At 42.7% G+C, this 24,489-nt stretch overlaps 1 protein-coding gene across 1 annotated transcript in view; it reads right to left on the reverse strand.

Moving 5' to 3' along the window:
• Window positions 1–1,221: 1,221 nt before the first annotated feature.
• Window positions 1,222–24,489, reverse strand: part of LOC134376775 (death-inducer obliterator 1-like) — a 130,137-nt gene continuing 106,869 nt past the window's right edge. The window contains 10 exon segments of the mRNA XM_063095301.1: window positions 1,222–2,245; window positions 5,819–6,014; window positions 6,916–7,005; window positions 7,704–7,857; window positions 8,153–8,657; window positions 8,897–9,032; window positions 9,543–9,659; window positions 10,807–10,966; window positions 11,104–11,548; window positions 23,909–24,122. Of these exon segments, the coding sequence (XP_062951371.1) occupies window positions 1,575–2,245; window positions 5,819–6,014; window positions 6,916–7,005; window positions 7,704–7,857; window positions 8,153–8,657; window positions 8,897–9,032; window positions 9,543–9,659; window positions 10,807–10,966; window positions 11,104–11,548; window positions 23,909–24,122 (2,688 nt within the window). The 3' untranslated portion in view covers window positions 1,222–1,574.

Genomic DNA, 24,489 nt, shown 5'->3' on the forward strand with positions numbered 1-24,489 from the left:
CAATGAGCCAAGGGGTGCCCGGGTGCGTGCGCACTAACTCTACTCTTACATCACTTGTTTACAAAGGATGTGCCTAGTCACACCCAGCCGGATATGAGGCGAGGGGACCTGACAAACCAACTCCACTTTCCTCACTGTCAGCTACCAGGATCTCGCTTCAGAGCAGTCTTCCATGAGGGACACCTGCACACATGCCACCACTCAGCTTGACAAGGCCCTTGAGGTGATGGGGCCATTGTGGAGGCAGTGCCAATGGCTGTGACAGCAGTCTGAAGGGAGTGGGGGCTGTGTGGCTAGCACAGGTGGTCAGAGGGGTCCCCTTATGAAGTCCCCTCCCTTGTTACACTTGCCTCAGGTCTGCCTGAGCTTGTCTGGGAAACGAGACACCAGCCCCACTGAACACTCTGTCACACAAGGCCTGTCCTGTCTGGGCTGGTCAACGCTTTGTTCAGGAATGTTCCCTTGGTGTCTATGCTCACGGCTGAGTTGTGGACATAGACAATTGCTGAGAAGCTAAGTGCTGGCCCAAGGGTGACCACATCGATCTGTCATGTGGAAGGTGGGCCAGACCCACACACACATGCTCCTTCTAGTTGTGGCCACACACCATCTCCCCTTCACCTGCAAGTACTAAGTCTGGGCTACCAACTCTGCCCAACCAGTCACTTCCTAAGAAGCCTGAATGGCAGCTGGATGCTCCTTTGAACCCCAATGAGCTGGGATTAGGGGGCAACCTACCCAGGAGCCACATGCTCAGCCCCTCCCTGCACCTCCTCACTGTTACACCCTGACTTCATGTCCTTTTCACCCTGCTCTGTGGTTCCCTGGGAGGGAGGCTCCTTGGTGGCCCCCAGCAGGGGTGTGTGACACCTGCAGAGTGATGAAGAATGTGGGAACCCGGGTGGCCAGCCATGAACTAGGCTCATCCCCCAAGTTCAGGAAGGGGCCGAGGGCAACAGAAGCTGGGGGTCCAGGTGCCCTTGTCCAACCTCTGACTGCCCAGTGTTAGGACAAAAAGGCTGAGTGAAGACACAGGAGACAAAACTCTTTGTAGATATTTATTCTACTTCAAATAACAGAACCTGACAGCCCAATATACAGTGATAAAATACTCTGCAATATAAATACAATTTACAGAAATTTCTATCAACAAAACCTAAAGAAACAAACTTCATTTTTACTTTTGTATATTTAAATTAGAAAAAAAAAAAACCTTCACAACATATTAAATATTGGAAATGACCCCTGCTTTAAGGTAATTTAACATAGCGACACTTGGTTTATAACACAAACACCCCAAATAGACATGTTCTCCATATTTCCTTGAAAATTTGTGCTATAAAGTGAAAATCTGTAGTGATGTGTAATGCAATAGACTCCAAAAGAACATATGAAATTCTCTAATTTTGCATCTGAAAAAGTTCATGAAAATATAAAAATTATCAACATGTATTTGTACAGTCAAATAAATTAGCCAGGTTTTCTCTTATTTCACACTTCAGAAGGACTTGAAAAATACAACAGGCATATCTTGTACTTCACAGTGAAAAGTTTTCTATTTAGTTTGTAGTTTTTTAACTAATAATCACTATTTTCCCTCGCTCGGCGAGCTGTGCATCCAAGGCTCTCTCCAGGTTCTGCTCTTCTTCAGGGCTGTGCGGCTGATCCTCCTCCTCTTCCTCTGGAGCCTGAGCCTTTGAGAACTGACCAAACTGCTGAACAGTCGGATCTGGCCAAGGAGCTGCGGACACCCCGTCGTCTGCCTTGGTGTTGGAGTCCTGGTGGAAGGAAGGAAGAGCTCCGACAGACTCCTTGGCAGGGGGCTCAAATGATTTCTTCTTTCCGAAGAGAATTTGCAAGATGGGTTCCAGCAGTGACACAACAGAGGAATTTGCTGTAGTGACTGCTGCTCGCTTAGTTGAGGCTGTGACAATCTGGGCAGATTCTGGCTTGATGGATGACTGTATTTTAAACTCTGATGGTTCTGGAAGACAGGGTGGAAGTGGAGGGGACCCTGTGGGTGCGGAGCCAACAGCAGTGCCTGCAGGGTACAGGGGACACTTGGAGGGCTTCTCAGACCGCGGGGCTGCAGTTATCTTGGGGTAGATGGAACCTTCCACTTCTTCCTATTGAAGTCGAGGCCGTTTATTCTCAATTTTGTCTAATTCTCCAGCACTTGAAGGACGTTTTATTTTATGACAGATTACTAACCCAAGGGTTATATTTGGACGTGGTGACTCAAGACCTGAAAAACAAAATATTGTGTGAATTTTAGAATCTAAATCCAGTTTTGATCTTTCAGAGGTAAATTTTGTTAAGGGCTTTCACCGAGAAATTATGTGGCAAAATAAAGCCAAGTGTTTGATAAGCTAATTGCCAAAGACCAAATGGTTCCCATCCCACGAAGTCACCACCAGTCCTACCCAGTGTCCTACCCAGTCCTGATGGCGGCAGCTGAAAGGGAGGGATTAGCCCCCCAGCCACCAACTACAGAACCAAGGGCCCAATTCACGAATAAACTCACCCCAATTGTCAGAACTTGTTACATATTTTATAAAAAATTACACACAATGCTAAAGCAATAGCATGGTGCAGGTGGCAGGAAGGGCACTACAGCAATGACTAACATTGTTAACCTGCAGGAATCAAAAGTGCATGTGGACCAGCATGTCTTTTAAACGAACGCATGACAGATACGCTCTTATGATGCCTCTTCTGACATATCCAGAAGGTAACAGCCCCTTTTCTCGTTCACTTATGAGTTGCAACACAATGACCAATAGGATTATAATGATCAATAAAGCACAAAAACCATTCGGTATATTCATTAGTTTCTGGTACCAGAATTACAATGAATGAAATAATAATGCTGACTGAAATAGCTAAAGTAGATGTTTTAGGCTTAGAAAAAAATTCAATGAGCATTAATTTATCAAAAACTAGCTAATGTTTGAGTCTTTGTAAACACAGGGCTTGTGCTTAAGTAAAGCGCTGAGGCATTCAGCACACTGGTGGGGAAGGACAGTCACACGGAGACAGACTGGGAGCTTTGGGGTACAGCATCAGTTTACAGAATAGGTATTTGTTAAGAAACGGTTACCCCAAAGATCCTAAGTTGTGACAACTTACATCAGGAATGCTAACGTTCCCATAATGATCCCCCACCCGCACACTCACACTCCATCAAGAATTCCCAAAGGGGAACTAACTAAACAGCCAAGTCACAAACAGTAACTTACAGAAAAATGATTCACGAAGGACAGAATATTTGTTTCAATAGCATAAGGATACAATCAGTCAACCTGTATAAATTCAATTTACAGATAACATTACATGATATACAAGAGGTAATCACACTTTTTTCTTACAATTTAAAGCACTGCTAAGATTGTCCTGTTCTTTTTGTGATTTAGAGATGATCACACATCACTTCACAGTGTTGTTTTCATAGTTCTAAATACGTTTGCTGTGAGTCTTCCAAAATTCAGTACGGAATTGATTACCGACAGCTGAGCACACAAGTGCAGGTGGATGTCCTGCCCGCCACTTAGGAGGAGGACACCAGGTTGAGCTGGGGCAACCCGGCCTCTGCAGACTGATGCCGCTCTGCTCCCCTCTCTCCTTAAGGGTGTCCTAAAGCCTCCTGCTTCACAGGCTGCTGTGTAAGAGACTCGTGTTGAAGGCACCCCTGGGTGAGCTGTGATCACAACATATCCTAGTACCACGCCACCCTCCTCTCATGAGAACTTTCTGTCAAAACATCCTCTCCCTGCCCCATCTGGTAACAGCAGTGTGTCAGCAAAAGAAAAGGCAAAGGAGGGGATAGCATGTGGCGTCTGGCCACCACACTGAAGAGCACACTTCCAAAATTTCCTGCTTGGCCAATGCGAAGAGCAACTTATCAAGTTAATTTCCTAATTAGCATTCATTATGGGCATTTTATCTTCAAATAGTACTTCTTCCACCAAAATAGCTATTTACTGAATACTTTATAGCTAATTTGAACACAGTTTTGGGGTTTGGTCAATTGTTAAATCAGCTATCATGGCCTTTGTGGACCAAGTATCTCCGCTGCAGATGGTCCCAGAGCTTCAGCACAGGTTTAACTGCTGAGCACATTCGGACCTACTGAGTCACAGCTGAAGTTCTGTCTGTGGGGCAGCTCTGTAAGCCAGGCTCTCTCCCTACAAACTTGGTCTCAGGAGCAGAAGTAGGAGTGGGCTTGGCCGGGGTGAAGGTGGGGCACCGGGTGGCAAGGACTGGGGGGTCTTTGCATGGGGAAGTCACCAGGGACTACGTCACTCAGAGAAAGGCTCAACTTCTAAAGGGCCAACATCAGGGCTCTTGCACAAATCAAGTTTCTTGCATGAATCAACTGCATGTGATTTGCCCAGGCAAGCCATTGTGTTAAACTCAGGAAGACATGGTCCCCGAGCTTTGTAAAGTGCTTCACTCCGACTATCTTTTAATAGCCTAATATTCTTATTGATAAAAACAATTAGTATATCCCAGCCCTGGCAAGCTGGCTTTGACCTTTGTTGTCATATTCATCATAGGTGAGGTTACTCAATATTTATGTTTGTCCTGAAAACAGCAAGCTGTCTAGAGATTGGCATCTAATAAGCAGCTGGTTTTTTAGATACTTTCAACTCTCGCCCATCTCATCTGCACACACTGGGAAATGATCTAGTGAAGCTCCACGGTTTTGAACATCCCCAGCAATCTTCCCAAAGATTTTAAATTTAAATAGGCCTATCCCAAAATGCATACTCCTATCTTGAGATAGTCAAGTCTTATCACTTGACTCACATATTTGTTATGTTATGGTTGCATGAATATTTGAAATATAACTAGCACCTTGGAAATAACTTATATTCATGGAAGAAACAATAAAATTCACTTGTCTATCTGGGACCTTAGAAGCAATGTTTACTGAGATGAAGGGACTTGTCTCAAATTTAATGGTGCTCTACACTGTTGTCAGACAGATGTGTCCAGCATGACAATACCAAACAAATCAGGGCAAAAGGCCACATGAGCACCCCCAACTGTGCCCCACATCTAGGGGAGGAGCAAGAGAGGACCAGGTTTCCCGGAGGTAACTCTCTGGGCTCACCCCATTTTGACAGCTCCTGTGTCATGAGTGTTAACCTGGAGAGTGGTGTGTGTCCCAAGAAAGCACAGAAGCAGAGGCCATGCCAGCTGCAGCAGGGAGGAGGCAGCCCCGTGGGAGGCCGGGCACCAGCTGGGCACAGGATGCTACTTACCCACCTCCCATGTGAGGGCTGCTGTGAGGTTTACTATCCATAAAGTGTGTGAAAATAAGCAAGTAGGTACGTGAGATATTGAAAGACCAGCTGCAGTTAAAATGTGCCATCTTCCACTTCCACAGAAGCGACACCCCCACCTGATGCCCTCCAAAACACCAGCATATACAGTATATATGAAGACTTTTTAGCTCCATGTCTGTGTCCCTTGAGTTCATGGTGGAAGGTCTAGCCTCAGATTCAGTGGTTGAAATTAAGTCACATGTATGGGAAAAGAAACCAAGGACAAGGGGTACATACTGATACCAATCAATACCTCTATGGGCATTTAATTCCAGAAAGTTGGCACAAGCCAAGCCCATGCCAGGTGTTAAGAGTGGGCTCTAGTCGGTGCATGGGCCATGCTGGGGGTGATGGAATCCAGCCCCCGACACAAGCCCAGGAAGTGGAGGGGTCCGTACAGGATTCCAACTCAGCAGGACTCCATGTCAGGGGAGAATATGTGTGGGTATCACATGCTCGTAATTGCCACCCAGAAAGTTGGTGCTTACCTGGTCCCTCAAAGGGCAAGAGTGCGGATGGAATAGGGTCCTTAGCACCCAGTGGGATGAGGTAGAGGTTCTTGATGTGCCTGGTCTTATTAGGTACAACACCAAAACGGCCACGACTGCTCAAGTAGGAGTAGAGAGAAACGTAGGCAACCTCTTCTTCCTCTGTCAGGGGGTGAAAGCGGATCAGACAGAGCTCCTACAATGCAAACAGAGGACAGGGGAAAGCCTTCACCTGTGGCCATGCGAGGAAAGCATCTGCTTTAAAATTTTTACCCACACCTCAAAGGTACAGCCTGAAATGGGAGATTTTAGCAACTGATTTTGACTTTCACAGCCCTATTGTCCAACATTTGAAATAATGAAATAATGAAGTAGTAAAAGAAATTCACAATCAAGCATCCGAATGCTTGACTCAAGTCTTGCTTTCAGCAGGAGACCCTTTAAAATGACTTCTACTCACAGCCTCAATTTCAGAGAGCTCTCCTGTGAGAGGCACAGGCCATGTAAGGTGTAGGCTTACCTGCGTCTGGAGCAACGTGTAAGCTTTCCCGCATGCACAGCGGCTGTGGGCACGGTGAGCAGCTGCACGATCTGCAGCCATTCCCTGTGTGTCTCCACATGGGAGGGTTAAACTAGGCACAGGGTCTAAACCCTTTTGGGAATCTGATGGAAAACTGTACACACAGACACACGCAGCTGTAGCTAAATCTCAGGGGTTCCCAGAAAACCAAAACCCATTCAAGAGCCCAGGCTGAGTGCCCTTTGCCAGATCACCTCCAAATTCCCATTCTACTCCTTCAATCATAAAAAAATAAAAATAAAAATGAGGAAATAAAGTTTATACATTTTTTTACTAAAATGTAATCATATATACATGATTACAATAAACAAGAAAAGAAATTTCTATCATTGTATTTCTCAAACACACCGCCACATAGGAATGTAACTATATAAACTTATTTTAACATTCACCTGAAAGTATCTAGTAAGTTACAGGCTGACATTTCAAGTGTTAACAATCAAAATGACAGGTTAAAAAAGATGTTTAAATAAGCTCTATGTTCCATTGTTGCAGAGACCATACTATAAGCGGATACCTTAGACACAGAAGACTTGAGTTCACCAACATAATCCCAAACCATCTTCGGTGCGATCCTCCCACCGATGTGAATTGTGTTGGGCAAGTCCTAAATAAAAAGTACTTTGAGTAAATCACCTGTGAAACTCTAGTGTTCAAAAAGAGACTAATGTAGTAATATGAAGGCACCAAACTACCCAAAATTCAAGAAAACAACAATTCCAAGGAAAATGGTGATAACCGTATTAAATACTGACTGGTGAACTACCATCCAGGATTACGAGCTCCCAAACCCAAAGGTGGTATAATAACTTTCTGACAAACAGCATTGTTTAGAAACTGCTGCCCAACCTTTTTACGTTATCTTTTGTGAACACACACACACACATACAGTAATGATTCAGTTATCCTGGTGAGGATAACTGACTTGCCACTCCTTCCTAAGGTCATAATTCTAGTGCCATCTTTGTTAACTTTGAAAAATAAAAGACCTGTCAGGGGGTTACACCTGCCACCCACACTATGCAGGTTACAGACGCCTGGCCATGCTGGTGGCTGGGCAAACACGTGTGGTAAATGCCCTTGCAAAACAGATCACTGCTAAACAGATCACTGGGCTGCCCCACTGCTCAAATTTCTGCTCTGTGCAAACCTGCTGGCCCACTGCGGCAACCATTATCTTGCTTTCAGACGTACTTAAGTAACCAGGCAGCCAGCGTAAGAGTGTCACATGTCTGCCTGTAGTAGAGGAACTCCTGTGAAAGACACACACACACAAGCACACACACATACACTTTTGGTACTAACCTCACTGAGATAATCAAAACACCCAGAGACAGGATATGCCTTAGTGACAGATTTTGCTACACTTTTCATGTTAATAAATCCTTTCCAAATGGTGCGGAGTTGAGATAAAAAGTGGGTCGTATCTCCTTCTGCAGAGGAATGTGACTCAGAGACACTGTAAAACAAAACCAGGAAAAATAAGGAAATCTCTCTGTGGACAATCAGAATTTCAAAAGAATGAAGACCATGTGCTTAAAAGTAAAAGTAAATTCCTACAAGTTTTAGTAGCTTATTTTTGCCAATTAAATGCTTTAATCATAATGATATAAATAGACATTTTGGTCAAAAAAAAAATAACCTGAATTGTATTTCTGAGTAAAATTCAGAGTTGAAATCACCAATTGTCTTTCCGTTCATTAGTTTAAAAGAAAACTTCATTGGCTCTTTCAGACTATATCTGAAATACACACCTGATATTCTGTGATGGAACTGACAAGTGTCCTGGGTCAGGGGATGAGGACGGCGTAGCCAGTATGAACCTGGGCACCGCCAAAGAAGTCAAAGCAGGCATCGGTGTGTCTTGTTTGGTTTCTACCACGTGGGCACTGTCTGGCTGGGCTGCTGTGGAGGCTGTGACTGTGCACGATCCACTTGGAGCAGTCCTGGAGTCCCAGCTTGACATAATGACAGTGGTGACCACCGCATTCCCACGGTCTTCCACTGGGGAGAGCTCAGTAATGACATCTCCTGGGGGCCCAGGGAAATACTTTCTCTCCAGGTTTGGATGAGAAGCACTTTCCAGGTCTGGTTCAGAAGCATTTCTGCACAGAGTTCCTGGTGTTCCTTCATCAGCTGAGTTAGGAACTGGATCAGATGGAGAGTTGATACACTTGGATTTTAAGTCTTCTTTCTTAGCAGAAGCCAACAATTTCTGTCTTTTCAGAGGTGGCTCATCTTCTGATGAGGAAATCTGACCTGAGGTAGATGAGGAAAGACATGGTGAGAAATCTGACACATCCAAGAGCACAGCGTGCTCATGAGCAGGTAATTGCTTACGAGAACCCAAAAGCAACAATGTAAAGAGAGGAGCTAACTTCATAAACTCCAGGGATCCATTCTAGACTTTTTTTTTTTTTTTGGTTTAAACTCACCTTTACAAGGATTGGTGATTTTAAACAAAATCCAGTTTAACATTATCCCAAAATTATGCTCACCTGTACAGATTTTACAATTTAGATTAAAAAGATGCGCCTCGTGGTGGCTTGTTGTATCTTTCAACAAACTGCTACGGACGTCCAAAAGGGGCTGGGGGCTTTTTTCAGGGACAGCTTGTACTGATTCTTGCTGTTCCTCAAAGAAAAAAGAAAGGTAGGTAATTTATTTTCCAATGCCACTTCCAAATTAACAGCACACATGAAAAAAGGTTGATGTGATTAAGAACCACTAGAAGAAAAAAAAGGATCACTGGATACAAGTACTTGAGAAGTAATGAAATTATATATATTTGTTATAAGTTCTGTGTCCTTCCTGACCAATACTTTAGGACACCTGAAAACATTTGGAATGGAGAAATTTTACTCTATCTTTTCCGAACCCTGAAAATACCAAATGCTCACACCTAAGTCTGACACAGGTGTAGAATCTTTTATATAGGCAATGGTTTCCTGTTTTTAATGTCAGTCTTTTTGCTTTCATTACACAATTTAGCTCTGGATTCTATCACCTAAAATAAAAAAAGACAAAAATCAAGCCCTCCACCTTGTTTTCCAGGAGGAAAGCATATCACTCCTGCAAACAGTGTATTATTTGACTTCTGGTAAAGTTAAGTATCTGAAGCAGCCATCGTAAGTCAGTACTCACAGATTTCATCAGTTTCTCTGGCCACAGGGAAATTTCCTTAGATCCAAGTTCTTCTGGCTTCATTCTCACAAGTTTTGCCAAAGAAATTTCTCCACGTAAAACACGATGGAAGAGTCCCTGTAAAGAAACATATTTCATTCATTCATTCATTCAAACAATATCTGTGTGTGTTAATGTGGAGGCTACAGAAACAACAAAGCAGCACAAAAAACTCTGCCTGGAGGTTCAAGGACCACAGGACAAAGACCGAAGCTTTCAATGGAGGGCAGCACTGCGCCAAGCCCTGCAGAGGCACAACCTCACCTGCCTCCCCGAACAGTCCCTTGAGAGCATCCAACAGACCACCCAGCTGAGAGCAAATGGAGGCCCAGAAAACATGGGTGTCAAAGTCAAGCAAGGCCCATGTTGCACTGATTCTTCTTTAGAAAATAAAAAGTCACCTCCACAGGAAAAACAAAATCATGTACACAATTTGGAATACAGGTCAGAAGATACAGTGTTAGGAATACAGACAGAAAGAAATGACTTGTGCTGGGGGGCTGTTAACCATGATGAGATGCAGAGTTCTGACCCTGGTTCTACTGCACAGCTAAGAGCTCAGAGAGTGACACACAGGACCAGAAGACTGTGAGCCCTGGTGGCAGGAGGCAAGATGCTTCAGCAGGTGTGCAGCTCACCCTGTTCAGAATTCATTTCCATTTTGATAACATGAGAAAACCCATCACCCCACGCCTGCTATGAGGGCTAAGCTGCCCTGCAGCACCCGTCCAAATGGTGAGAACTGGAGGGGCTGCTCCTTATTATTACTGTGAAGTAGCCCAAATTGTCGGGCTCACTCAAGTGATGATGAGAGAAAAGAAAATAAGGCAGAAAAGGCTGTCTGTAGCCAGAATATGGACACACCCAAATTCTAGATTAAAGAATCTGTACTTTACTTTAGCGCCAATGAAGGGATGGGCATGTGATTTGGCACTGCAATGTTTAGAAGAGGCTAATCTGGTGAAATAAAGATGAACTTCAGCCACTGAGATCACTGACAAGAGTCCACTTAAGGTAGGGAACAGAAAGATCCTCAAATAACACCAAGTACATGGGGGCATACAGAAGTGTCACAGAGGATAAAAATACTTCCTAACTTTCATGGAAAGAATATAAATGTTGCAAATGCTGTTTGATGTATTACTGTGAAACTCAGCTAATAGAAAACACACACCAAGTTTCCTTCTGCGTCAGGAATATTGCAGTACACAGAGACCACACACACCTGATTTTTAGGATCCTTGAGGTTGAACAGGAGGCTGCGGTATTTTCTCATGTAGCGAATATCTGTAACTTGAAACAAGTTAAACATTTCCTTCTCCAGATGAAGGGCAATGTTTCCTACTTCTTTCTCTGTCATGATTAAGTCATCACTGTCACTGACTCTGAAGGAATGAAAAAGAAACTGCATAAACCCCTTGCATTTGGATACATTACATTTTTAAACGGTGGGGCAATGTCGAAATGATCACACTATACATGGAAGAGCTTCCACAGATAAAAGCCAAGGAAAACAACTCACCTTTTCCACAAAATCTCTTTCAAGGAGCATCGTATATTCTGCCGAATTTGTGAACTGGGCTGTGACTGCGCAGGGCTCCAGGTCCTGAGGTGTCCTGGGACTGGAGAAGCCACAGGAAGAGAAGTTGTTACCGGCTTCCTGATGGCTCCAGGCAAAGCAGCAGATCCAGGGAACTGTCTGGAAGCAGCCCTGTGCCTGACAGCGGAAGTGCCACCTGAGGGGGTGGCCGAAAGGCACGGCTTTTGGGGGATGGTGCCCTTGAAGCCAGAGGGTGCCTTTTTAATGGCTGGTTTGGCTGCTGCCACATTAGCAAAAGGAGGAGACTTCTTTGGAGCGAGATGTCTTGGTGACGGTCGTTTGCCCACCAAGCAGCCCGGGCGGGCTTTTCTCTTTGAGGCCGAGGCCACCGCTGCCTTCTCCTCTGCTCTTCCGTCTGCCTTCCTAGCTGCAAAAGAGAGTGCAGGTGTGCTGGTGACACAGGAGAACAGGCCTCAAAGCACACCCACCCTTAACTAGCAGGAGCTTACTAGGCATTACTGAATAGGATACATTTAGAAAAAAGGATTTTTAAAATCTTAAAATTCAGAAAAGAAGCATAATTAAGGGCTGCCAGCAGTATTTATGATAGTGACTATGGCTTATTTCAGATAGAAAAATGCATTATTATCTTATTATACTAAAGCTTTTACTTCAACCAACAAACTCCATAATCAAAGACACAATTTACTCCTCAGCTGAGCTTTAAAATTGAAGGACAGACACACTTCATTTTACCAAAAACAAACAAACAAACAAACAAAACCCGACATAGGTTTGGGATAGCACTTAAGAATTCAAGTGCAATTTTTTTGTAAACTTGAGTTTCAAAAGTCTTCTCAGGAAGGGTAAACAGACGAGAGCTCCTTACATGCACATTCAACCCCGAGTGGACCTCTGTGGCCACCACATCTGAGCATGGAGGGGGGGAGGTCTCACATGCTATATTGTCCTACTAGACGAGTCACTTGGAGATGATGCCATTGATGAAATATGGAAAGGTGAGAGGAGGGGGAAAGTCAAGATGGGGAAAGTCAATCAGGTTTCCATACTAAGAGTTGGCAACCAACAATATAATGATGTTGCTGTATAAATGTCCTCCTTTACAGCCCTCTAGTCATTATTCAATTAATGTGGTAAACAGTAAATTAGTGCTTTTAATTAAAACAAGGATTATAGTCAAAATCTCAAAAAAAAAAAAAACCTCAAAAGCCCTCAACTTGCACAAAAAGCTTTACATGCCAGGAAAGAACACTCTGCATTATAATCCTATATAGTCCAACAGAACTCAAAGATCATCACTGCAACCCCTCAGCTAGGAAGGAGCTCTGGTGCAGACGCCATGTCTACTACAGGTAGAGCCTTTCCAACCTCATACCCTGCCTGCCCGTTGCCACAGGTGGCTGCCCACAGAACCCCATACTTGGCAGCATTTCTAAGCCTCAGTGGTCAAGGCTCTCCACAGACCACTGTGTCCCCTGGGGACTGTGGCTCACATGCTACAACAGCCACACCTCTAAATGCTTCATGCCCCTGGGACCTGGGTCTCCAAATGAAGTGCACTATACAGCAATGACAGTGTCTGACAAAATAGAAAACAATGACATGCTAGAAACAACAACAAAGACTACCTCTTACTGTCCAGACACCTTGTTTTGACATTTTTACGTGTATTATTTTATCCGATCAAACTTGTATACCTAAGGGATCACAGTACGTTAGTATTTGGAAATTTATTTTTTAACAACTCAGATTTAGCTAGCGAGGTTTGCTGCATCTAACTTGACCGGCTCCTAGAGTTTAGATTAGATTAAATCTGCAGAGTCCCCCTTTCCATGGGGGAAGATGTACAGGGGACAGGGAAGGGCTGAACATGTAAAGCACAGCAAGGAAGAAGTGCTAGATCACAATGTCAAAGGACTCTGACATTGAGCAAGGGCACCATGAACCAACTACTGGCCTAGAGAGGTATGTAACTAACCACCAGCCAGGAAGCTGACCATCCAGCAGTCATGAAAAGAATGAACCTGGCATGATTGAAATTGTGACCCAAAAGCAGTTCAGTCATTGCTTTTACAAACAGAAATTTTTCTGAGAATATTTTAACACTGTACTTCTAAGTAACTCTAAAAAACTGGTCTAAGGCATTTCCAAAACACCTTGAATGCAGCACATGGGACACCTGTGCTATGTGACCTGAAACCAAACCTTAGTGACATTTAACAATCACCTTGTTTCAGGTTACAAATACATGTTCACCTCAAAAATATTAACTACATTTCTCCAAATTATAAGCTTTAAAATGAGATGTCCACAAATGATTAATACTTCCACGACTTGTCTAGTTGATGTATTTGCTCACTCATTCATGGAAAAACCAAAAGTTTGTTTCTGGGACTTTCCAATACATGTGACTAAAGTCACCTATTACCCAAGAGCAGTAGTAGTAAATTAATAATGTAATACATTACAAAAGGTGATTGCTTTCCTTAACCGTGAAGATGCTATTTTATAAAATTGGCTACTTCTCTTAAAAGCCAACCTTCATTATCCTTTACATACTCTTTACAGAGTATATAAATAGGAATAAGTAAATTATTGGTAAAATGTTCTATCACTGGGAGACTACAGGGCCAGTTGCATACAGTTTACCTGCTGGTTTCCTGTGACACATATTAAGCCTCTGTTCTACTTTGAGGGAAAATGTTCAAAATATGCCAAAAGTTCTACCCAGCAGCTGCCCCAGGGACCTGCATGCACTTCTGTCCCACTGTGAGTGGCAACCGCAGCGGTGGTGCTGGACTTGGGTCAGCTCGGCTGGAATGGCAGCAAAAGAGAAACTCATTTTTGAGCACCGCTAAAATGTAAACTTGTAAGTTCACTTTTTAGTGAATTATGTCATGTATAAATTTGCAGGAGGGCAAGGAGTAACTCTGTGACCAACCAGAAAAAAACCTACTCTAGAAAAATAGCAGCACCACCTCTCAGGGACACCTCTGAGACACCCCTGAAACACCCCTGCGAGCTGCTGAGCTCTCTGCTGGTCAACAGCAGCAGTAACTGCATCATGATCAGAGGTGTGTCACCCAGTCCGCTTCCATCTGTCCGCTGGACAGGAGGGAAGCCACTCTGTCCACACAGCCTCCTTTAGCATCTGCACCCATGGGGCCTGCTTGTAGGGAGGAAAGGTATTGCCTTAGGGAGCTGCCTTAAACCTTAGCAGCAGGAGGAACAGTTGCCCGTGACCAGGCTGCTGCCCCAGATGAAACTGCTGCTGCCGGGCCTGGCCATTTGTTTACAATGGAAATAAGTTGTTTGGGGTCCAGCCGACTATAGAACGAAGCAGGCCCTTGGGCACAGGGAGCAACAGCACACCCTAGTGGGCTAATTTCCCAAAGCATGAAACTAGGTGTCTTGTCTCACTACAAGGATGGCTGTGGCAATACAGCATTGCTGGATGCTGGGTGGCACTAGAGGGCCTCACAGAAACCAGGAGGAGATAATCTGTCCTCCAGCAAAGGAACTATGCTAATGTGCTCCTCTGGGTAGAATCTTCCCAGTAACCCACATGGAAGTTGCAGCAAGACAGGGATGAAAAATACAGGGCAAGAGCTCAAGTCTGCACAGTCCCAACCAACCCCACAGATACCCATGTCCAGTGACCGCACACACTGGATGGCTCCTCACAGGCAAAGGAACAGATGAGACACACTACTTCTCAGTGCTGGTGACTGATTCAGGGAAGTCGGGCTCCAGACCCTCTCTCACTCTCACTGTGTCCTGAATCCTCACCATCAGCTACAGCTGTAAGGACTGTTTCTCTTCTACGAACCTGCAAGCTTGGGCACTTCCTTAATGCAGCTGCAGGCCCACCCACACGTCCAAGAGCCCTGGAGGGCCTCCACATACCAACAGAGCCAGCACCCAGGTGAGTGCAGGATCCTGCAAGCCAAACTCCTCTGCAGCTGCAGGCCCACCAGAGCCCCAGAGGGCCATGCACATTGACCCAAAAGGAGCCAGGGCAGCCCAACACACACCCGACTGCACTGATATAAGAGTCACCACCACAGCCTACAAACAGGAGGAAGTCTCTTCCCTCATAGCCCACTCTAGAGTAATAGAAGAAACAAGTGTCCTATCAGATGACCAAACACCAATGAAAATAACAGAAATACAAATAAATAAGAAGATGTGACACCACCAAAGGGATATGGTAATTCTCAAGTTCCAGACTCCATCAAGTAAGAAAACCTTGAGATGTCTGAAAAGGAATTCCAAGCACTGATCCTAATAAAACTCAGAGAGATAAAAGAAGAATCAATTAGAGAACACAATGAAACAAGAAAATATATCCAGGTAATGAAGGAGGAAATTTACAAAGAGATTAATACTTTTGAAAAGAACGTAACAAAACCAGAAAGGAAGGATTCATTCAGTGAAATAAAAAACAAAACAGGAAGCTTGAGCAGCAGGCGAGAGCAAGCAGAAGAAACAATTTCAGACCCAGAAGATGGTCTTTTTCAAATAACCCAGGCAGACAAAAAAAGGGGGGGGGTAAAATGAAAATTTAAGAGAGCTAATAGAAAACTTCAAGTGCACAAACATCCAAATCATGGGTATTCCAGAAGGGGAGGAAAAATGAAAAGTCATTGTAAACGTAACCAAGAAAGTAATGACAGAAAGCTTCCCAGGCACAGAGAGAGATGCAGACCATCAGATCCAGGAAGCCCGAAGATCCCCAAACAGATGCAATCCAAAAAGATCCTCTCTAAGCCACGTTATAGTCAAACTGGCAAAATTTAAAGACAAAAAGCAACAAAAGAAAAGTGTCAAGTCACCTATAAAGGAGTTCCCATCAGACGAACAGCAGACTTCTCAACTGAAGCCTTAAAGGCCTGAAGAAAATAAGATGATATATTCAAAACACTAAAAGGAAAAAACTGCCAGTCAGGGGCTGAGCCCGTGGCGCACTCGGTAGCGTGCTGCGCTAGCTGCGCGGCGTCGCTCCCGCCACCGCGGGTTCGGATCCTATATAAGGATGACGGGTGCACTCACTGGCTGAGCGCCGGTCACGGAAAAAGAAAAAAAAAAAAAAAAAAAAAAAAAAAACTGCCAGTCAGGAATTCTTTACCCAACAAGGTTTTCCTTCAGAAATGAGAGAGAAATAGTGTATTTTCAAGACAGACAAAAATTATGGTGGGAGTTCACTACCACATGACAGGCCCTGCAAGAAATTCTCGAAGGAGTCCTGCATCCAGAAACTGAAAAATGATAATCACTCTCCTGGATTTACAAGAAAGACCAAAACCCACCATTAAAACCAAAATGCTAACAAGAAAGAGAAAGAAGTTAAATCGTGTTACCTGAAAAGTCTAACTAACATTGAGGGTGAAAAATAAAAGGGGAAGAAAGGAACAAATGATATTGAAAACATCTAAACGAAAAGCAATATAATGACAGGCAATAAAGCAATAGTTACCAATAACAACCATAAATGCAAATGGGCCAAACTCCCCATTAAGAAGACACAGATTGACTGATTGTATAAAGAAGCTACACCCAACCATATGCTGTTTTCAAGAGACCCACCTCACCTATAAAGAAACAGACTAAAAGTGATGGGATGGGAGAAGATAAACCATGCAAATGGAAACAAAAACTGAGCAGGAGTGGCTGTTCTTCTATCAGATAAAACAGACTTCAAACCAAAATCCATAAAAAGAGACAGAGAAGGTAGTTATATAATGATACAGATCTTTCCAGTTAAGACATTAACAATAATAAGCATATATGCAACCAACACTGGAGCACCCAGATGTAAAGCAAACACTCATAGACCTAAAGAAAGAGATAGACCCTAACACAATAATATGAGGTGACCTGAATACCCCTCTCTCAGCATTGGACAGATCTCAACAAAGAAACACAGGGCTTAAACTTAACCTTAGACCAACTGGACCTGGCAGACGTCTACAGAACATTTCATCCAACAACTAGAGAACACACGTTTTTCTCATCAGCACATGGACCATTCTCCAGGACAGACCACATGTTAGGGCACAAAACAGGTTTCAGCAAATTTTTAAAAACTGACATCATTCCTAGTAACTTTTCTGACCATAATTGACTAAGACTAGAAATCAATAACAAGCAAATTTCTGGAAACTATTCAAGGGCATGAAAACTAAACAACAGACTCCTGAATACCTATGGGTTATTCTTTTGAAACTAATGGCAAAAGATGCATCATACTACAACCTGTGGGATACTGCAAAAGCAATAGTAAGAAGGCAGTATATTGCAATAAGTGCTTACATCAAAAGAATGGAAAGACTTCACAAAAAAGACCTAACACGACACCTCAAAGAACCAGAAAAATAACAACAGTCCAATCATAAAAGTACAAGAGAGAAAGAAATAGCATCAGGACAGAATTAAATGAAACGGAGACCCCAAAAATGATACAAAGGATCAATGAAACAAAAAGTTGTTTTTTGAAAAGATAAATAAAATAGACAAACAGTTAGGTTTGCCCACTCTCACCATACCTACTTAACATAGTACTGAAAGTAGTAACCAGAGCAATCAAGCAAGAGCAAGAAATAAAGGGCATCCACATTGGAAAGGATGAAGTCAAATTGTCCCTGTGTGCAGATGACATGACCTCATACATAGGAAACTTAAACACTACCAAAAAACTCTTACAGCTGACTAACAATTTTGATAATGTCACAGGGTACAAAATCAACACCCACAAATCAGTAGCATTTTTATCCTCCAATAATGAACTAGCAGAAAAAGAAATCAAGAAAGCAAGCCCATTTACAATAGTCACCAAAAAAATAAAATACCTAGGAATCAATTTAACCAAGGAGGTGAAAGATCTCTACAATGAGAACTACAAAATACACCTAGAAGAAACTAAAGAGGACACATAAAAAGTGGAACGACACTCCAGGCTCTTGGATGGGAAGAATTAACCTTGTGAAACTGTCCATTCTACCCAAAGCAATCTACAGGTTCAATGCAATCTCCATCAAAATATCAACAACTTTCTTCACAGAAATAGAAAAGGCAATGCTAACATTCATACGGAATAAAAAAAGACCCTGAATAGCTAAAGCAATTTTGAGCTTTAAAAAAATAAAATAAAATAAAAAAGCTGGAGGCATAACACTACCCAGTTTCAAATTACATTACAAAGCTCAAAACAGCATGGTAATGGCATAGAAACAGACACTCAGATCAATGTGACAGGACAGAAAACCCAGGGATCAACTTACATACTTACAGCCAACTATCTTTGACAGTCAACAAGAAAAGACACTGTGGAAAAGACAGCCTCTTCAGTAAATAAATCGTGCTGGGAAAATTGGACATCCATATGCAGAAGAATGAAACTGGACCAGTATCTCTCACCATATGCCAAAATCAACTCAAAATGGATTAAAGGCCTGAATAAAAGACCCCAAACCATTAAACTGCTAAAGGAAAACATAGGGGAAACACTCTAGGAAGTAGGAGGGGGCAAAGGCTTTATGAATAAGACCCCCAAAGCCACAAGCAACAGTATAAAAAATAAACAAATGAGTTAATATCAAACTAAGAAGCTTCTGCACAGCAAAGGAAACAATCAACAGAGCAGAAAGACAACCTAAAAAATGGGAGAAAATATTTGCAAACTCTACATCTGCCAAGGGCTTAATATCTAGAATATACAAAGAACTTAAACAGTTATACAGTAAAAAAATAAGTAATCCAATTATAAACTGGGCAAATGAGATGAATAGACATTTTTCTTTTTATTTTTTAATTTTTATTTTTTTTATTTTATTTTGTCGATATACATTGTAGCTGATTATTGCTCCCCATCACCAAAACCTCCCTCCCTTCTCCCTTCCCCCTCCCCCCCAACAATGTCCTTTCTGTTTGCTTGTCGTATCAACTTCAAATAATTGTGGTTGTTATATCTTCCCCCCCCCCCCCGGTTTTGTGTGTGTGTGTGTGTGTGTGTGTGTGTGTGAATTTATATATTAATTTTTAGCTCCCACCAATAAGTGAGAACATGTGGTATTTCTCTTTCTGTGCCTGACTTGTTTCACTTAATATAATTCTCTCAAGGTCCATCCATGTTGTTGCAAATGGCAGTATTTCATTCATTTTTATAGCTGAGTAGTATTCCATTGTGTAGATGTACCACATTTTCCGTATCCACTCATCTGATGATGGGCATTTGGGCTGGTTCCAACTCTTGGCTATTGTAAAGAGTGCTGAAATGAACATTGGGGAACAGGTGTACCTTCGACTTGATGATTTCCATTCCTCTGGGTATATTCCCAGCAGTGGGATAGCTGGGTCGTATGGTAGATCTATCTGCAATTGTTTGAGGAATCTCCATACCATTTTCTATAGAGGCTGCACCATTTTGCAGTCCCACCAACAATGTATGAGAGTTCCTTTTTCTCCGTGATGAATAGACATTTTTCAAAGACACAAATAGCCAACAGTACGTGAAAAAATGTTCAGCATCACTAGTCATCAGAGAAATGCAAATCAAAACCACACTGAGATATCATCTCATGCCAGTTAGACCGGCCATTAATAAGACCATTAATAACAAATGCTAGTGTGGATATGGGGAAAGGAGAACTCTTCTATAATGTTGGTGGGACTGTAAGTTAGCATAGCCACTATAAAAAACAGTAAGAAGTTTCCTCAAATACAGACAGCACTACCAAATGACCCAGCAGTCCCACTACTGGGTATTTATCCAAAGAAATGGAAATCATCATATCGAAGGGATACCTGCACTCCCAAGTTCACTGCAGCTCTATTTACAATAGCCAAAATATAGAACCAACCTCCGTGCCCATCGACAGATGACTGGATAAGGAAAATGTGATACATGTACACAATGGAATACTACTCAGCTATAAAAAAGAACAAAATTCTGCCATTTGCAACAACCTGGATGAGTCTGGAGAAAATTATGTTGTGTGAAATAAGCCAGACAAGGAAAGATAAATACCACATGCTCTCACTTATAACTAGGTGCTAAAAAACAAAGAAACAAAGTAATAAGGAAACAGAAAAGACTACAACAATTCCTTGAACTTTCAGAAGGACAGAAGAAACTAATGGTTACTAGAGATGGGGGGATGGAAGGAGGGAGGGAGTTTGGGACCTGATGGGTCAGGTAAAGGGCATAGAGAAAAATCATAATTTGTAATAATGAATATGCTAATAATAATAATTTAAAAAGTAAGACACTTTAAAATACCAAAAGAATGTCATTCTTGACATTAAAGAAAATTCCAGCTATGTGGATAACATTAAAAACCAGCTGTCAAGCTAAACCCTTTATCAGTACAAATTTTGATATTTCTTCAGTTGGGAGGAGAATGTTGGTTTAGATGTACAATGTCTGGTTACTCCCAGCCTCACTTATTTGTCACTGACAACCCTGGGACAGACGAAGGAAAACGGCTTATGCAACTTTTAAAATACCGACACACCCTCCACCACTTTTAAATTTCTACAAAACATCCTTGGGTTCTAGTATTCTTCCATATGTTTGTTCTATTACAGGAAATTTGCTCCTTATGATTTCACTGCAATGTGCTTCTGGAGCCCATGCCAGAATTTAGCCTTGAGGACACCTGTTCTCCTGGATCCATTTCACCTTGTGCCTGGTCACCTGCATGGCACGTGTACACACATGAGCAGGAGGACAAGGCTTTCAGATGGAGAACATGCACAAGCAATTATCTGAGTTTAGGTCTGCAGGCTATTAAGGTTTTCCATTTCAACTCCCACAGCTAGAATTAAATGGTAGAAATCTATTTTCTGGGCCGGCCCGTGGCTCACTCGGGAGAGTGCGGTGCTGAGAACACCAAGGCCCCGGGTTCGGATCCCATATACGGATGGCCGGTTCGCTCACTGGCTGAGCGTGGTGCTCACAACACCAAGTCAAGGGTTAAGATCCCCTTACCGGTCATCTTTTGAAAAAAAAAAAAGAAAGAAATCTATTTTCTAGTTAAAATCTGTTCACATCCCAAGTGTTTTAAATTACTTAACAAGCCTTTGGGAGTCCAAAATACAGGGAATTGTGCCTGTGAATATAAATACCAGCCACTTCCATTTCATAATTGTAATAAATGAAGAATACTTTAGAAAAAAATTTTCAGCCCAGTTCATGCCTTGAGTAATGGGGGGTAAACAGTGGAAACAAAGAGAAGCAATATGGAAGCAAACAGATATAAAAACACAAGGGAAACATGCTCTCGGGGAGAACTAAAATGCAAATTGTGCCTGTAAACTAAAGAAATTATATAGAAATCCCAAAAAATCAATTTACTAAAAATCAGAGGAACATTTGCATGTTAATACCATCACCTTGAGAATGTGAAGGATACTTTAACAGGCAGCACACCTCCTTAAAGCAGCAGCAGAAAGCTTCCTGCACAACAAGGCTCAGGTCACTGAGAAGATGTAACTGTGCCCACACCCTGAGGGCAGCACCAGCCACATGGAAGCACACTGGATGTTGTCACAGTCACCTCCACAAGCAACAGCGATGCTCAGCTCTATGCCACAGGACTTCTCACAATGTACACAGTCATACAGACTGGAAGTGGACCCGGTATCAGCCTCAAGACCTCCACCACCTGAAGACATCTCCGCAGCCAGCCAGGGAGGCAAAGGGTCTTCATGGGGTGCAGAGTTACGATGGTCTGTGTTCATGATGCCCCCTCCCGCTGTACCTTTCAGGACTCAGAGGATGTGCCCTGCTATCACAAAGTCCAAGAGATGTTTGGTGGGAGAGAGAGGTAGATTATTTTACCCATGACCCTACTCTCTTCCCAACCATCTTTTGGAAAGATGAAATTTCTGGGGAAACAGAAAATGATCAGAAGCAAGTAGCTCAAAAGTATGTCCCTTATAAGTTTTGGATACCCATCAATTTCAATTTTGAGATGTAGAGATGTGCTGGGAAGGTTAATCAGCCGTATCAGCATCAGTGAAGAGCTGATGGAAGAAGTGGGAAAGGCCAAAGGAGAAAACCTGAGTACAGAAATTAGCCTCACTGATCTGGGCTTCCATCCATCCCTGTCCCCCATCAAAAGTTGAGTGACATAGGAGATAAGACTGAGATTAGGGCAAATTATTTCCTCATCTTTTCCTTTCTCCAATGCACACACTCTCCTCAACCCCCACACTTGGAGTCTCAGGGTCAGCTCTCCAATTCTGGTTGACACAGAGGAAAACTAACTGAACTAAAATGAATCACCCAAATTATCTCTCCCGTAGTTATTTATACCCCCTGGGTTTTCTTTCCTTTACTCTTAAGTGGCTATAATCAACTCAGTTAAAGCATTTTACCACAGTATTAAAATGTGACTGCTACCTATCCATCACAGAAAGGTGATGCTTATTTTTACATCTGTTCATCAGCTCTGTAAAAGTGCTGTTTTGTAGAGCTGCTGTAACTTAATGAACATATGAGACGTGCTATCTGCTAGCATGAAATTCTCAGCTCAAACAATCTAAGGTGTATGGAGATTCGTTACAATACAGTAATTGGTTAACTCAATTTACTTGGGACTCCATTTCTTAGGTGTTGGGCTGTTTACATAACCAAAAGGACACGCGCGTGCGTGCGGGTGTGTGTATCAAGTGATGTATTAAAGGGCCAACAAAAAGGAAAACACAGAACACATTTACAATCCTGAAACCTAGGGCTATTTAACCTTTTTGGTGTTTTGTTTAAAAGGAAAAAGATGCACTATGAACGGCATAAATAACTGATTTGAGCAGTTTTATAATAAAATAAAATGTACCTGATGAGTCTAATTTAAATTTCTATAATTTAATTCTGCAGCATTAGTCTGAGAAACAAGATCTAAAGCTGCATGATCTAATCTGGGGTTTCATGGATCTGTCTAAACTAACTTCATTTCATTAATTTGAAATGTATGCCAGGATATGACCTTTAATAGTCTGATCTTTAATAATAGCTCAAGAGGTGAGCTAGGGAGCCAGTCACACTTAGAATTCTCAGCACTTTCCCTTTAGTGAGCACACCCTGCAGTTCCACATGTGTAAGCACACCCCTCACTCACTGTGGGATCAACAGAGCAGCAGTAAATGCCCTTCAAAATTCAAATGCATGTTATGTGGGTGTGCGGTATATGAGTAGGACATGGAAAAACTCCCACCTGTCCAGTCAGAAATAAATTTAACTCCTGAAAAGCATACCTAAGTTGAACATCAGATGCAACACTAATTTGCAGAAGTTCCCAGAACATATAAAAAAAGGGGATGATTTTATGTGCTGAGAGCAGATCATGTGTGAAAACCAAAGTTTTATATGGGTTATAAGAAGATTAACTGATGTCTGGACAATGAGGAATTTTAAATGCTGGGCAGTCTATCTATTCAGATTTTGCTGAAGACAATACGAATACTTATCAGAGCCCGATAGTAAAAACAGGTTAAAAACTTAATCATCAAGGTGAAACATTTAATAATGAGATTTGTATACCATTCTGGAAAACACTGATTGGAAGTCCCAACAGACTAGAGATAGATTTTAGGTGTCAGGTGGTATCTTGGACATGGGCATTAGTTTCCAGCCCTCATGGTGCAGCCAGGGTTTATAACAAGCATTAAAACACAACTGCAACCCCCAGTCCTGGACAGGCTCAGGAAACGGCTATCTGGAAAGAGTGGGAGGGGTTCAGGAGGCCAGCCCCCAGGTGATACATACGTTTGCACAACAGTGATGACGAGCCAGTGGAAGTCTTTTCCAGCTTTACTGCACTGTAATCCTGGTTTCCTGCCCAGGAAGGCACGCTGCTTTCACAAGTTGTCTCCTTCCCGAGGGACCTGCTCCTAGAAAAAGCCACCACTGCCTTCTTCACTGTGCCTTCTTTTTTTTCTGGAGCCGGTCTCTTGTGCAGAGAAGAGCTTTTAATGCCTCCCTGGATAATCAGTAAAACCCCAATCATTAAGAAGGCCAGAAAGTACACCTCCACTTCATTTCACTGAGCAAGAAAGGTCATAATCCTATTTCTTCTTTGGGTCATCTACCCTGAGTCTGCATACATTTGCTCAGCAGCAGTCTGGCCACCCTTACACATCCAGCCAACCCTTAGCACTCCCACCTCTTATTCAGGATTGCAACTTTTTGAGCGACAAGGAGATCCCTGACACAGAGGGATCCTTGCTGAGGTATGAGAGCAGTGACACAGGATGCAAGAAGAGCACAAATGATGTTTTTTTATCCTCTGCCAAGCCCAGGGCATGCTTGGTGCTGCCATTCTCCTCCTGGGTGCAGCAGCAACCACT

The sequence above is a fragment of the Cynocephalus volans genome, chromosome 4 (assembly GCF_027409185.1).
Source record: "Cynocephalus volans isolate mCynVol1 chromosome 4, mCynVol1.pri, whole genome shotgun sequence".
NCBI lineage: Eukaryota > Metazoa > Chordata > Mammalia > Dermoptera > Cynocephalidae > Cynocephalus > Cynocephalus volans.